The 15,912-nt window shown below is 43.6% G+C and overlaps 2 protein-coding genes across 2 annotated transcripts in view; both read left to right on the top strand.

The window, feature by feature from the left end:
- LOC306938783 (uncharacterized protein) overlaps positions 1-15,912 on the top strand; it is a 235,282-nt gene that overhangs the window by 17,035 nt on the left and 202,335 nt on the right. The gene's annotated exons all lie outside the window — the stretch shown is intronic.
- On the top strand, positions 322-15,869 carry recql4 (RecQ helicase-like 4). The gene is made up of 28 exons (XM_079523198.1): positions 322-602; positions 812-845; positions 1,042-1,160; positions 1,936-2,085; positions 2,663-2,898; positions 3,264-4,347; positions 4,486-4,571; positions 4,774-4,873; positions 5,120-5,285; positions 5,562-5,675; positions 6,114-6,278; positions 6,490-6,582; positions 7,744-7,880; positions 8,123-8,206; positions 8,325-8,513; positions 8,852-9,034; positions 9,711-9,900; positions 10,548-10,741; positions 10,942-11,025; positions 11,243-11,380; positions 11,491-11,640; positions 12,280-12,571; positions 13,052-13,181; positions 13,664-13,824; positions 14,157-14,334; positions 14,656-14,809; positions 14,938-15,046; positions 15,423-15,869. Exons 1-28 carry the CDS (start codon positions 519-521, stop codon positions 15,542-15,544), a joined length of 4,926 nt encoding a protein of 1,641 aa, XP_079379324.1. The 5' UTR covers positions 322-518; the 3' UTR covers positions 15,545-15,869.

Below are 15,912 nucleotides of genomic sequence, written 5' to 3'. Positions count from 1 at the left end.
GATCAATGTTTGCCTGTTATCTCTCCTACCAACATCAATACAGCATGGAAATGTGGACATATTCTTTAGTTTTGGGTCTACAAGGCTAAATCTCATGGTGATCTGTGGCTCAAATGCAGAATAAATAATGGGCCTTGATATGAAAATGGTAGAAAACCACTGATCTAACTGGACAGAGTTAACTAACTCCAGAAGGTGGCAGTAGCCCAAAGAAGAGGGTGTAACCTTTGCCTGTGGGTGGCAGCACTGAACGAATTGCTCAGATGTCGGTTACTCTTGAGATAAGTGAAGAAGTGTGGCAACTGGCCGCGCGAAAAACAATACGGAAGTGTTGCAGCACAACTAAAGGATCTGTAGAGACACTAACCTCGCCTCACCAGGCTTTAGTAAACACTGAAGTGCACACAGCGTCGCGAGCATGTCATATACATAGTGAACTTAAACTACAATTACAGTATACTGCAAGAAGAGCAACTGGTGAATGAACTGACACCTGAGGAGAGCAGTGTGTAGTCGACATGGATCGCTACAATGAGGTGAAGATTCTTCTAAAAGACTGGGAGCAATCGTTTGTCAAACAACATGAAAGGAAACCCAATAAGGTAATCTAATAAACAAAAAAGCCCACACGTCACCACAGAGATGTATGAATCTATCTATCTAACTATGAAGATAATATTGGATAACGTCTGTATCCTAGTGGTTTTACTTTTACTTAATGTAGTTTAGTATTTAAATCGAAAACAGCAGCATCTATACACACTGCAGTAGTATTTTAAAATTGAGGTGATGTTCTCGTTCTGTGTCACAGGAGGACATTGACCAATCTCCAGAAGAAACTAAGAGTGAGTATAGCTAATATTGCAGTTTATTATTCAATGCTTAATCTTAGTCTAATCAGATATTAAGGTGATTATAGCTACACACTGTACACAGATGCATCGTTTGAAGTAAAACCAAATCAAACGAATACTGAGCCATCTGGAGTGATACTGGTGACTGGTGGTGGTGACGATGATTGTTATTGTGTATTTATTTCAGAGTTGTATAAAGAATATCGTAATCTGAAACAAGCCAAGGAGAACAGCAGCATTAATAATGGAAGCAATGGACACACTGAGCATCCCATGTCTACAGCTGAGACCAACACAGATCCAAAGGTACCACCGTACTGTATGTGTGGGCGTGCAATTCAAACTACTGGTACTAAGTAACTGGGACTGAAATACGCATTACAACTTGTTAGCTTAAAAATGTATTCGTGTTCTCAGTCTAATTTGATTCCAATGATGCTACACAGCAAAAAATACTCAGTGTTACAAATTACATGTGCGCATGTGAGTTAAATACTAAAGATGTTTCTGTTTCTTCGGCTCTGAGCTGCGGTTTCTCCACCTTGCATTGTCTATGCCTATACTATACTGTATCACTGTCTCTCTCACCCTCTTACCTTCACGTCCACCATCCCTATCTCCATACAACCAGTGGTTTACAACCAGTGGTCTGGGGACCACCAGTGGTCCTTGAGGGGGTTCCAGGTGGTCCCCAGCTAAATGATGGACAGTTGGTAACCAATTGGACCCTTGTACATCTTTAACTCTTGAGAGTGTAAAATGAAACCAAATGGACCTGTACGTGTCCATTTGGTTTAATTTTACACTGTCAAGAGTTAAATAATTGTTAAACATCTGCATCAGTTAATTTACAAGTCTACACTTAGAGTAGAAGAATTATTATTTTGATCAACGTTTGTCTGTTATCCCTCCACAACAATACAGCATGGAATTGTGGACAAAGTCGTATCCACAAACGATAACAAAATATTCTTTAGTTTTTGGTTCTGAGAGGCTATATCTCATCAAATGGTGGTCCGTGGCTCAAATGCCGTATAAATAATTGGTCTTGATGTCTATCTCTACGTGTCCGTCCATTCAGGAGTCGGGGTGCTGGGGTTCTCATCTGAATCGCAGCAGTCGTCCCGTGCCCTCTCCTAGTCTAACCTTGCAGGACAGAGACAGTCTTGAGGCCTCTGCCCAGTACTACGGATCGAAGCTTAAAAGCAATCTGGCTTCTCTCACTAATAAGGTAGGAAGGTAAAGGTAAAGAAACGTTCAGAAGGGGAGAGAGAAATGAAGATGTGCTTAATAGTTAGACAAAGAAAGCAAAACGGATGATCACAGAGATGGATGGATGGCTTTGAGAATATTATTGCATCTATTCTGAATGCATTGACTAACTAATTTATAATGGATGCAAATACATTATACATTACACTTAAAACCACTTCATACCATTTAATAAAGCAATTCTTGGTCTGCTCCCATAGTGCACTAAAAGTGTACGTAAAAAATATGAAAATGTAATTTGCGTATTTTTCACCATTGACATGGAATGTAGAATGACTTGAAACTAAATGCATTAATTTGGCGAAATGCTTTTGAATCCAAAATGAAAGAATTACTTAATATGTCAATGTTTTGTACTGTAGAATTATATTCTGAAATGTGATCTATTTTCCTTTTATAATTTTTATTATGCTGCATGTCTGTTTTGGCCAGTTCTCCCTCGAAAAACAGTAGTTTCAACCTCAAATGTTGACACTGGTTATATAACAAACAAACTAAAGTGATTTTTAACTTGTTTATTCTTTTTGTTTGTCTAGGAGAGGCCTGTCTCATTGAAGAAGTCTTTGACTACTGGCCGTACTCCCCTCAAGTCCTGGAAAGACAGACAGACAGGAGGACCAATGGGCAGCCCTGCTGCAACAACAGCCTCCTCTCCTCGCACCCTGGCCACTCCAGCCAAGTCAAGCCCCTTCACTCCAGCCAAGTCAAGCCCCTTCACTCCAGCCAAGTCAAGCCCCTTCACTCCAGCCAAGTCAAGCCCCTTCACTCCAAGGTCATTAAAAAAAGAGGAATTAATCAAATAGCTTATGCGTTCCATAATTGTCTTTATTTTGTATTGAAGGTGTATGAATTATGTACAGTTAAGAGATGGGTGTTCACTGTTCATTTTACTTTTAATGCTCTTACAAATGTAACCAAATGGACGTGTAAATAGTAGATAAATTAGCAGTGAGGATTTTACTGTGCAGGCCTATGTACTATAATAAGACTGGCTTTTATATCACAGACTTTGAAACAGACCATGCTAACAGTGCTTTCTCTATAAACTGTCAACATAATCTACTGTAGCCATCGTGTACCTCAACAAACTGATAATTAACAGGGTTTGTTTGAATTCACATGCTCCTCTCTCCATAGACGAGCCAATATCTGCCCAGCGTCTTTGGCTATGAAGACGCTATGTCCAACGGAGCCTGAAGCGCCATTTGAACTCTTTGATCCTGCTCTCATGTCTTATGATGAACCTGTTACTGCTACTAATGGACATGAGGAAAGTCTTGCTACTTCCCAAGTTGATGACCAGAATACTGGGACTTCGCAAGGAAACGCAGGTGTTTTGGATAATTCCCACGCATTAGGGGTCTTGAGAGGAGGTGTACAATCCTTGGGTGCTTTCAGTGGAGGTAGAGAGGGCCTGCGGGGGGGCGGCCGGCCGGCCCTGGTCAGCAGGCTGAATTTGGTGGACCAAGGTTGGCTGGAGAGATGTCAGGTGTTCGGAGAGGTGGAGGTAGGGGAGAAGCCTGTGGTAGGCAACCTACCACAGGAAGAGCTGGAGAGAATAAGACAAGAAAGAAGAGAGTTAGAGCTGGAGAGAGAAATACAGGAAACAAGAGAGGTAGAGCGAGAGCTAGAGAGAACAAGACAAGAAACGAGAGAGATGGAGGAAGAAAAAGAAGCAGAAGTGAGAGGAGGAGGGCACACAGTGACTGGAATAGGAGAGACTGCATCTGGACGAGGAGAAGGAACAGAATGTGATGGAGGAAGAAAAGGAGGGAAAAGAGAAATGAAAGGACAGGAAGAGAGTGAAAGAAGAGAGGGTGGCGATGGAGCGGGATGGGATGGAGCGGTCCATGGTGCTACGCCTAAACCTGCCCCCAAAAGCAGGAGACGAGGAGGAAGGAAGAAAGCGATGGAAGGAGGGGAGGGCGTTGAAGGAGGACAGGGAGATGAGAGTGATGAGGCCCTGCCGCAAACGAAAGAAGTAAAGAAGAAGAGAGGGACGAAGAGAGAGAGAGAGGGAGAGGGGACCGAAGGAGACATGGCAGAGGAGGGTGGGGTGAAGAAGAGGCAGCGGACCAGCAGAAAGAAGAAGGAGGCTGGTTCTGATGGAAACACGACACCAGCCGGAGAGGGAGGGAAGAAAAAGAGGAGAAAAAAGAAGGGAGAGGAAGAAGATGAAGATGAAGAAGAAGAGAAGAAAGACATCAAGCCCCTCGTTAAAGTAAACCTTTCTTTCTTTCTTGACTCCAGCTCTCAGCAAAAGATAAGTGCATGTAATTCTGTCCACATTTCACCCCAGTGTTCCTGTAAAACATGACAGCATAATTAATTAATGTAAATGCATTTATCCCATGTTAAGGACCCTCAGGAGAACTTGTTTGGAGAGGTGGATGAAGACGATGCCAAAGCAAACAAATCACGACGCACGCCTGTTATTAGACCCAGGTGAGCTCAAATTGGTATTTGGTCCTGGGAAGGCATCCAAATCTCTTTGTCAAAAATAGCTTATCTACAAGCTCACACTGCAATGTGTTGTGAGCTTGTAGATCAACTATGTTCACCTGTTATAACATGCTTGAAATAGGGGTGCTAAGCTATCCAGCTTGAAGTTTGTGCTCTTATGTATGTTGTTGCTTTATTTGGACAGCGGCGTCAAGAATTCAGACGCCAACTTTTTGAAGATCAACTTAAAGAAGAAATCTCATGTCAAAGGGTATGCAATGAGAGGGTTGGGCCTACGCAAACAGGTAAATTGGGAGCAGTTGCATGTACTGTTGTGTGTGAATCACTTGACAAATGTAGAATTCGAAATTTGTAAATGATGAAGTTGGGATTGAATGTGTAACAATGTACTAAATAGGAAAATACTGTTTGTGTACCGTATGTTGAATTCTCTTCTAAGAATATATTTATATCAGTGAGTAGAAATAACTCACTAGTGTAGTGTACTGTGTGCTACAAGTGATATGAGTTTCTGTGTATGTGTGTTTCAGATGGTCATGGAGAAGTTTGCGAAGAAAGGAGAGCGTTTTGGGGGTGGTGGTGGCTTTAGCAGAGGAAGAGGAAGAGGAGGTTTCAGAGGGGGGATGAATCGACAGGGTGACGTCTGTTACAAGTGTAACGGCACTGGACACTGGGCCATGGACTGTAAGGGGCCCGGTAAGAGAGAGGCAACACGGCACACTGTTTTGATTAAAGCAAATCTCCAGCAAAACAATTAAATCTTTTGAAAATTAATTCTCAACCACTATCACTTACAACTTAGTAGTAGTAAAGTCTATCTGGGGGTTTCATTTGACCAATAAATACTAGCAAACAGAAGCTTGTGACTAAATAATAACTTTTCTACATTTCCTGAAAAGAAACAGTTTTGCACATGGTTTCCACCCGACATCGACGGTATTCATCTTGAGCTGCTTTTCCTCTGTTCCGTAGTCCCTGACCCGTCTCTGGCTCATATATCGGACACTGTAGAAGAGGTGCCTTTTGAACTGCCCACCTTGGAGGAGGTAGCCAGAGCAACGGGAACACTGCGATCTGAACCTCTAGGTGCAGTACAGTCTGTTCAACATGCACAATAAAACCCTGAGTTAATACTGTATAACTGTGAAAGTGTACAAAATGTACCATTTGCACTTTGCAGAGGTATAGGTTTGTTTGAACACTGAGGATTTTACTGTGATTTGAGCCTTTACCTTAGAACTGTTCTACTCCCCAGCAGATGCGTAGCGTCTATTGGGCCACTCGGGCACAGGCCCAGTCAATTGAGATCTTGCCCAGTCTAGCTTCTGAAAGACGTGGGCGAAAAAACAACAAAATATACATTGCATACTGTATGCTGTCAGGTGTATGGTAGGGCTTGCTCTAATCCATACCACCTGATTTGTAATTAAATGCTCCACCTTCTCTGGTCTTTCTTTTGGGCATGTCTTTGTTTGTCTTTACATATACACATTCTGGAAATTTGACATGGATCATGTGTTGCAGTTACTCTCCCTGATGCAGATGTTGAGGAGCCAGATCAGGACCAGAAGGTGGACAGTAAACAGGATGAGGTTCTGTTGAATGTGATTCGCCCCGACTACGAACGCCCCGACGTTCCGCCACCCATGGAGCCATTGTATAGTGTAGGAGATGATGGAAAAGTCCAGGGTACACACACACACACACCTCCTATACAGAGCCTGTATATACACTTTTGGGTACACATTAGCAGCACATACTGTACATATACACTCAAACACCCACATATACACAAACGTAATGCTTTTTTATTGATTTTAGATTTCACAAAATGTATGTGCAATATCATGGATGGATGGAACCTGTGTTTGTATGTGTGTGTGTGTGTGTGTGCGTGTAGAAACACCTGCTGATGTGTACCAGGCTCTGAATGATTTGGGCTATCAGTCATTCCGACCAGGACAAGAGGAGGCCATTATGAGGATACTGTCAGGTACAGCATGTACTGTGCACACACGCACGCATGCACATGCACAGACACACACAGACACTCACACTCTCTGTCAGGACAGGAGGTTCACATTGTGAGGATTGAAATGGGACTTAAATGGTAAATGGTGCATTTATATAGCGCCTTTATCCAAGGCGCTTTACATAGATTGTGCATTACATTCACCCATTCACACACACATTCATACACCGATTGCGGCGGAAGCCATGCAAGGTACCAGCCAGCACATCGGGAGCAATTTGGGGTTCAGTGTCTTGCCCAAGGACACTTCGACATGTAGACAGGAGGAGCCGGGATTCGAACCGCCGACCCATGGATCATTGGACGACCTGCTCTACCTCCTGAGCCACAGCCTGAGCCACAGCCGCCCCCTTACTTATTGTAACTTGCATTCACTTTGACCTAACCATAGAAATAAATCTCCTGTTTAGGTAGAATTCAGTTGGTAGTTTTGAGAACCCAATGGCAAAAACAGCGTCCCCTTTTCCTTTGAATTTGCCTATGAGCAGAACGTTAAATAGAATTTCCGTCACAGGAAAGGCCCCTTTTGCTCCTCTTTGTTCTCTCTTCTTCCGGTGTTGCCGCAATGTTTTCGTTCCCACTCTTAACCTTTTCCAGGGCGGAACAAAAGGGTGCAGACATGTGTTCCAACATACCAATAGTCCGACAGTCATTCGTCGACCCAAACACTAACCTAACCACACACGGATGCCACGGGTGGTTTGTAACCGGCAACGCATATCGGGAGCCACGGGTGATCTGTAACCGGCAACGCATATCGGGAGCCACGGGTGGTTTGTAACCGGCAACGCATGTCGGGAGCCACGGGTGATTTGTAACCGGCAACGCATATCGGGAGCCACGGGTGATTTGTAACCGGCAACGCATGTCAGGAGCCACAGGTGATCTTTAACCGGCAACGCATGTCGGGAGCCACGGGTGATCTGTAACCGGCAACACATGTCGGGAGCCACGGTGTTGTCGGACTAATGTAATGACTGTCGGATTTGTCGGAAGACGTGGAGGATTCCACACTATGAACGCAAGTCAACAGTCTGTCTCGAGAGACTAGTGGTTACATAACACACTTCTCTCCATTTACTCCTCTCTCCTTTACCTTCTCTCCCCTCTGTTGTCGTGTAGGTCTCTCTACCCTGGTAGTGTTGTCAACAGGGATGGGTAAATCATTGTGTTACCAGCTCCCAGCCTATCTGTATGCTCAGAGATCTAAAAGCATCGCGCTCGTTATCTCCCCTCTGGTCTCACTGATGGATGACCAGGTACACACACACACACACACACGCATGCATGTGTGCGCACTGCGCACGTGAAAATGTTGGCTTAGATTCATTCCATATTCCCTAACATCAACCGAATGAAACTGTAGTCAAATCTAATTGGATATTCACAAATTTTGTCCAGAATTTCACATGCCAAATCTCAATCAACTGGTTTCCGGTTGAACATTTTGGCCCACATTTCGTGTGTGTGTGTGTCTGTGTGTCCGTGTCCGTCCTCACAGGTCTCTGGTCTTCCAGCTAATTTGAAGGCAGCATGCATCCACTCCGGCATGTCCATGAAACAGAGGGAAGCAGCTATTGAAAAGGTAAGGCGGTACACACAGAGTGTGTGTGTCTGTGTATGTGTAAATGTAATGTTTTGTCTAATAAAATCCCAATTGCCTTAAAAAGTCCACCTTTTAAAACACCAACGTGTCCCTCCAGGTGAAGTCAGGAGAGGTGTGTGTGCTGCTCCTGTCCCCGGAGGCTCTGGTGGGGGGCGGTGGATCCGGTTCAGGCTGCCTACCCTCAGCTCAGCAGCTCCCACCTGTGGCCTTCGCCTGTATTGACGAAGCGCATTGTGTGTCCGAGTGGTCCCACAACTTCAGACCTACCTACCTGAGGCTCTGTAAGGTGTGTGTTGTTCTCATGACCTGTCTCTTCAGGGCAGTGATTCTCAAATGTTATAATTTCAAGGACCCCCCCCCCCGGTTTATTTTTGCATTAGATTACATCACGGACCCCTATAACTCTGAGAGTGTACTCCCAAACTCTCGGAGTTACAGCCCCCCATAAGGGTCCATTTGGTTCCTAAATATCACTTAGCTGGCGCGCACCTGGAACCCCCTCAAGAACCCCTGGGGGGGTCCACGGACCCCACTTAACTACTGCTTCAGGGAACGCATTAATGCTACAGATTTAGGGCACACTTTTTCTTCTTTAAAATACAGTGTAAATACATGTGTTTGTAGGTACTACGAGAGCGTTTGGGGGTGCGTTGCCTCCTGGGTCTCACTGCCACAGCCACGTTGTCCACTGCCCTGGACATAGCTCGCCACCTGGACATCAACGATGAGGATGGCATCTCTGTAAGGTCTGCCGCGGTGCCTACTAACCTGGTGCTGTCCGTGTCTACGGACAGTCAGAAGGACAAGGTAGTACTAGTGTGTGTGTGTGTGTGTCTACTTAGATAGCATTTTATACAGACTTATAGCATGTTATGTAGACAGCACTAGAATTGCATTTTATGTAGTCATAGCACTTAGTATATATGAATAGACTAGTATAGTATAGTATGTATAGTTTCATTATATAGATATTCCACTGTTACGTTCTTAGCTTACGCATGTTTCATACTTTGTATGTATGTGATATATTGCCATGCTTTTTGTTCTTGCTGAATGTAAGTCGCTCTGTATTAAGAGCGTCTGCTAAATGCCTAAATTGTCTACACATTTAGGTTTACGATTCACACAAATAATTGCGATTTAATGATTTAATTGTCTTTTCGGCATTGGAAATTGTAACAATTTAATTTCTGTTTTTTTTGCTTAAAATAGTGCACAGGAAATACTGGCATTTTTATCAATTTTATACTTAGCGGAAATATCTCCCTCCTTTACAGTATTTCATTCGTCTTATTTGTCCCTTATTATTTGTTCCATTTCTTTCTAATTTTTGCATTGGCCTCTAGATAGTATAGACACGTATGCCCTCATTGAAATAGCCAAAAAACACTTTTTGTATCACCAACCCAGCCCTTTCACTCTCTGTTTCTCACTCTCTTTTTTTCTCCTTCTCTTTCTGTCTGTCTCCCACTCTCTCTCCCAGGCTTTAGTATCCCTGTTGAAAGGAGATCGTTTTGGTTGTCTGGACTCCATCATTGTCTACTGCACCAGAAGAGAAGAGACTGTTCGTGTGTCGGCACTGCTCAGGACCGCCCTACAGGGGGTGCTAGTGAAGGAAAATATAAACTTGGAAACCAGCAGCAATCCTGCAGGACAGCATAAGAAGGACATGGGTATAGGAAAACTTTTCTTTTCTTCTATTATCAAAACCATTAAGTAAGTAAGCCTTGCCGAGCCATGAGGCCCATAGGGGCAGGAGCCTATCTCCTGTTTCCTTAGGCTTCGTACACACATATCAGACGAACATGCTCTGTGCTGTCCATGTTTTATGGCCGCCTCAATGCTTTTCCAATGGAAGTCACGTGGTTTGACCAAACAGTTGTGTGTGATGGGGGGAGGGGGGGCAATCAAACACAAGTGTTTGGTCAAACCACGTGACTTTCATTGGAAAAGCATTGTGGTGGCCATGAAACACAGGCAGAGCACAGCACAGTTGTTCTTCTTGTGTGTACGAAGCCTTAGCGTGAGGCCATTTGATGTACAAGTACACCCCCTGGACATGATGATGCATTGCTAGTATGTCGCAGGGATTTACCCCAATCCAACCCTTGATGTTGATGCTGATTGCTGAGTGCCAAGCAGGGAGGCATTGGGTCCCATTTTTCTCATATAGCTTTCTTACACAAGTGTGTGTGTGTGTGTGTGTGTGTGTGTGTGTGTGTGTGTGTGTGTGTGTGTGTGTGTTAAAGTGCTCAAAACCCACTTTGATGTTTGCATTTTTCCTGTTGTCCTTCCCTCTTTCCCCCTTCTCTGTGTTTAGCCAGAAAGAAGATCCGTAAGCCATTAAAATGGCAGGCGGAGTCGTACCATGCCGGCATGTCTGCATCTGAGCGCCGTCGTGTCCAGAACGCCTTCATGTGCGGGATGATGAGGGTGGTGGTGGCTACCGTGGCTTTTGGCATGGGCTTGGATAAATCGGATGTTCGCGGAATAGTCCACTACAATATGCCCAAGGTTTGAATACACATCACACACATTTAAAAAATGTTTGGTATTATAGGGCAGTCACATCATTCACAGGCTGAATTCACGCCCGAATTCCAAAAGTATTTACAAATACGATTTTTGTGTATTCATGTAATTGTCTCTTTATTTTATTTATTGTAGCATATATTTCAGTTCAATTTACAATATTGTTTTTTTTCTCGTTTCAGAGCTTTGAAAGTTATGTTCAGGAAATTGGGAGGGCAGGGAGGGATGGACAACCGTCCCACTGCCATCTCTTCCTGGACGCAGAGGTTAGTCCTTATTATAGTTTTTTTTGTCCGTTTGTACTATGTATTTGTATGCATTGTGGTGAAGCCGAGTATCGGCATTGGGCCTAAAACCACCGATGAGTTGTTTTAATTTACTGATGCAGCAAAAAAAGAAGAGTTAAAATGTTAAAATAGTTCATCAAGTCTGTGAGTGAGTCTAAAAGTGTGTGTGTGTGTGTGTGTGTGTGTGTGTGTGTAGGGTGGGGACATTTATGAGTTGCGTCGTCACATCCATGCAAACACAGTAGACTTCTACACAGTGAAGAGACTTGTCCAGTTAGCCTTCCCTTCCTGCAAATGTCGACAGATACACCAGAAACAACAAGATCTAGCCAAGGTAAATGTGTGTGTGAGTAAGTGAAAGAGATGGCGAATTTGTGGTTCATTGAAATTCTCAGAGATGCCCTTTGACCATGTGACAGCAGATGTCTCTCTTTTGTCCGTCAGTTTGCAGAGGACAAGGAGGATTCAGACATGCTGGAGATGATGGATTTCTTTGAACAGGGGAATAGCATGAACACCCCTACCCAGCCCCAAATGGTACAGTCCACAGACCCTGGCCACCAGAGGGACGTACCATTGGCTCCTGCTGCAGAGGTAATTCATTGGAAAAGTAACACTTTCTGATTAATCGAATAATCAGCTCAGGTGTGTGACTGACTGGCACCTGAGCATGGATCTGTCTGTGGTACCGTCGCCTGTAAATCTCTGGAAGAAAGCCTACTATGGTTCCTCAGTGAAGCAAGTGTGAGGAACTGGTCTTCTTGGGGTGTTGTCTTCCTTTCACTTCACCAGTCTCAAAGAACTTTGTCCTAAGTTTGGAAATGGTCCCCGACTCCCCGGGCTGACACCAAATAATGCTGCCACTCTGCGTAACAGAACACCAGGTTCCACTTGCCGTACAGTATTACACAGGCCTTTGTATTTGATTAAATAGGATAGTTCGATTTACTGTGGCACTGCTATTTCTTGGTATTCTGAGACTGCTGTCAATTTGTAGTTTTGGAAACAAATGATTTGTCACCTGTAAGCCATGCATTTTACATGGAAGTTGTACTAGTCAGTGAAAGAATTATACGCACTCACAAAGTTTCTGGATTCTTTAATAAAGATTAGCACATCAGCAGCAGCCCTAGTCTACCACGAGAAATGCGTTTTGGCACGAAAGTTGTAGTAGTTACTAACCTCAATTGAGGTTGAAAATAATGTTATTTATTTTTTGTTGTTTGCTGTAAGGTTCCATCACATCCCTGTGAAGAGGAGGTGCCACGCCAACACAGAGGAGATGAGAACAAAGAGGAGGAGAAGGAGGAGGACGGTGAAAAGTTGCAAGTGGTTACACAAGAACACTGTCCCCCATCACCAGAAAACCAGGGTGTTGATGGTGTGGGAGGTCGCCATAGGTCAAGCGACCCGGAAGTGGAGTCGGTGCAGAGCACTGATTGGCCCAGTGAGAGGGTGTGCCACACCCATGAGAGAGCTATCCCTATCCTTCAGACTGTGGAGGCTCTGGATATCACGGAAGAGGGTGAGGAATAAAATGCATTAACACATAATTTGATGTAGGTGTAGAGCAGGGGTTCTCAACCCGTGGGTCGCGACCCCTCGGGGGGTCGCCAAATTATTTTAGGGGGTCCCCAAATTATTAAAAAAAAGAAAAAAGAAATTTAATTTTTTTTCACGATTTTTCAAAAATAGCAGACCTACAAGCTCGTAGCACGCCACTCGGTGGCGCGCTATGAGCTTGTAGATCTGCTATTTTTCAATAGCTAAATTATAACATAATGCTTAAAACACCAAAAGGGGTTCCCGCCCAAAATGGGTTAAGGTTATTGTAGCAGTCAATTTATATCGGGGGTCCCGAGACATTGCCAAAGCATTTCCGGGGGTCCCCGGCCAAAAACGTTGAGAACCCCTGGTGTAGAGAGATGAATGGATGGGTGCATAGTAACATTCAAAACCAACTCTCTCAACAAAAAGTATATCATTTTGTGCCCGTGTGTGTTAGGTCTTGAGACGTTGCTGTGTTACTTGGAACTCCACCCACAGCACTTTGTGGAGCTTCTCCACCCCACCCTGTCTCTGTGTAAAATCACCTGCTATGATGGACCAAAGCAGCTCCAGAAAATCACTAAAATGTATGAAATATTCTCCAATGTAGTGTGCTATAATGAACTCAAATAGTACATTTAATCTCTGTCTGTATGCTACAATTGGCCAAAACTGTTACACAGTATCAATATTTTATTAAATGATGTATGAAATTACACATCTGTAGCATATTGTCTCTGTCGAGTGGAACCCTTGTATGTCGAAAAATGTTAATTTTCAGGACCCAAAAATAGCAAAATTAGCAAATCTTTACTTTACTTGTTTATTTAGACAGGACAATGCATATGAATAGACATTACATAAATGCAATGTAATACATCGGTTTTAGCAAAAATGCTAAATCCGGTAACAAGCTCAAAACGTGTCTCTTCGTGCCGCATTTCAAAAAAACGAAAAGTTACTTAAAATATGGATATAAGAGGTTTCTACCTGACGATATTAGACATTACATACTGTATCTCCCAATATGTGACTGTGGTTGTTCTTTCCTGGTTTGCCATGGTAACAGCTGCCCTCCGGTTGCTGTGGTGCTGGCTAGAAAGCGTATGGCAGGCCAGCGCGTGGAGAGCTTTAACGGGGTGGACTTTGATGTCGTAGAAGTGGCTGATACTATGGGATGGCAGCTTCCTCTTGTGAAGAGAGGCCTAAGACAGCTGCAATGGAGCTCTGGTAGGCGTTTGTGTGTGTTTGCGTGCATGCGTGTGTTTTCCACATCAGTGAAATATGACATAGTGTTTACATACTGTATTTATCCAACTATATTTATGTTGCACAGTTTTGGTAGAATTTTGTCCTTGCTTTTTATTTATCTTTGTGTGTGTGTGTGTGTGTGTGTGTGTGTGTGTGTGTGTGTGTGTGTGTGTGTGTGTGTGTGTGTGTGTGTGTGTGTGTGTGTGTGTGTGTGTGTGTGTGTGTGTGTGTGTGTGTGTGTGTGTGTGTGTGTGTGTGTGTGTGTGTGTGTGTGTGTGTGTGTGTGTGTGTGTGTGTGGTATGTTTGTCAGCTGGCGGTCGTAGTGGCATCCAGGTTGAATTCTCCGATCTGTCGTTCTACTTCCGTTCCTTCGGTGACCTCAGTGATGATGAGATGGACAGAGTGTGTCAGTTCCTCCACAGCAGAGTGCTAGAACAAGAGAGTACGCAGCTCTACCAGCTGACATCCAGCTTCAGGGCGTTCCGCAGGTATACACACACGCATAACCAGTAAGACGCCCTGAGGGCGAGAAGCGACAACCATATATGGAGATCTAAGGGTCTCCATAATGTCACCTTACATTTATCCTATTATGTCGTATTACGGTACATAAATATATAAATCTTTCCTCCTAAGATATGAGGAGAACGTGAGAGACGATCAAAGTTTAAAGATAACTTTTAATCACTTGAACCCAGCATCCCTATTCTGGGGGGGGGATTCACCAAAAATGGACTATCTTCAAGCTCACAACGCAATGTGTGTGTGTGTGTGTGTGTGTGTGCGTGTGTGTGTGTGCGTTGTCTCAGTGTGTCATTCAAAAAAATAGAGTCCTGTGTGGATGAGATGGATGATACTCGCAGTGTCCGGCTGAAAAGCCTGTTGTCTGACTACTTTGACAAGAGACGAAACCGAGACCACCCACTCACTCTGGACGACGATGATGACCTCAACAAATTTAAGGTAACATACACACACACACACACACACACACACACACACACTGTAATCCTCTTTCAAATTAACACTGTGTGTGTGTGTGTGTGTGTGTGTGTGTGTGTGTGTGTGTGTGTGTGTGTGTGTGTGTGTAGCTGTCAGACTGGGAAGGTCAGATCCGATCAGACATTAGAAGTTTCCTTTCCATCCGAAGTGATGAGAAGTTCTCTGGAAGAGCTGTCGCAAGGATCTTCCATGGAATAAGTGAGAACACACATGCTTTATTATACTCTAATATACTGGCAAGCTCTCGCTTACACCAGCAACAGAAATACACAACTCTTCTCCTAGACCTCTAGAGGGAGTTGTAGATTCTCTTCTCTTCTCTTCTCTTCTCTTCTCTTCTCTTCTCTTCTCTTCTCTTCTCTTCTCTTCTCTTCTCTTCTCTTCTCTTCTCTTCTCTTCTCTTCTCTTCTCTTCTCTTCTCTTCTCTTCTCTTCTCTTCTCTTCTCTTCTCTTCTCTTAAATAAAATAACAGGCAGGCAGTGAAGCACATTAATCTACGAAACGAAGCATAAAAACATACGTCTTCTCTTCAATTAACATCAACATTAAAAAAATATCTCTTTCTGTCTCTCAGGCAGTCCGTGTTATCCCGCCGTAACATATGGCAGGGACCGCCGCTACTGGAGGAAATACATCCAGTTTGACTTCAACCAGATCATGCGATGGGCTATCGAAGAGATCATTCGCTATAAGTGACAGATCACATGCTCACAGCAGCAGGTATTCAGATGTGGAATACAATGTGCAGTTAAAAAAAAGGAAGAAAAAACTACCCTGTTATAATTGTACACTCACAGTTAAATGAACTACAGTACATACAGAAGTGTGCAAATGGCATCGCTCTTTCAATCACTCACAGGACATGGGAAGCAGTACATATATTGTTATATCACCTGGCTGTGAATGAATCGGTGTCATTAATGTACAATGATACCTAGTTTTGTATGTCATGTGTTATTTTATTGTAGTCTATACTTTGTGTTTAAAAAAAATGTGTTAATAAAAGTATTGTATATTTCTAGTTGGGTTGCACTGTGTTATCTTATTGCCATTTTATTTGGATT

This window comes from Electrona antarctica (genome assembly GCF_951216825.1).
Source record: "Electrona antarctica genome assembly, chromosome: 15".
NCBI lineage: Eukaryota > Metazoa > Chordata > Actinopteri > Myctophiformes > Myctophidae > Electrona > Electrona antarctica.
This window is presented reverse-complemented; position numbering and strand designations above follow the sequence as displayed.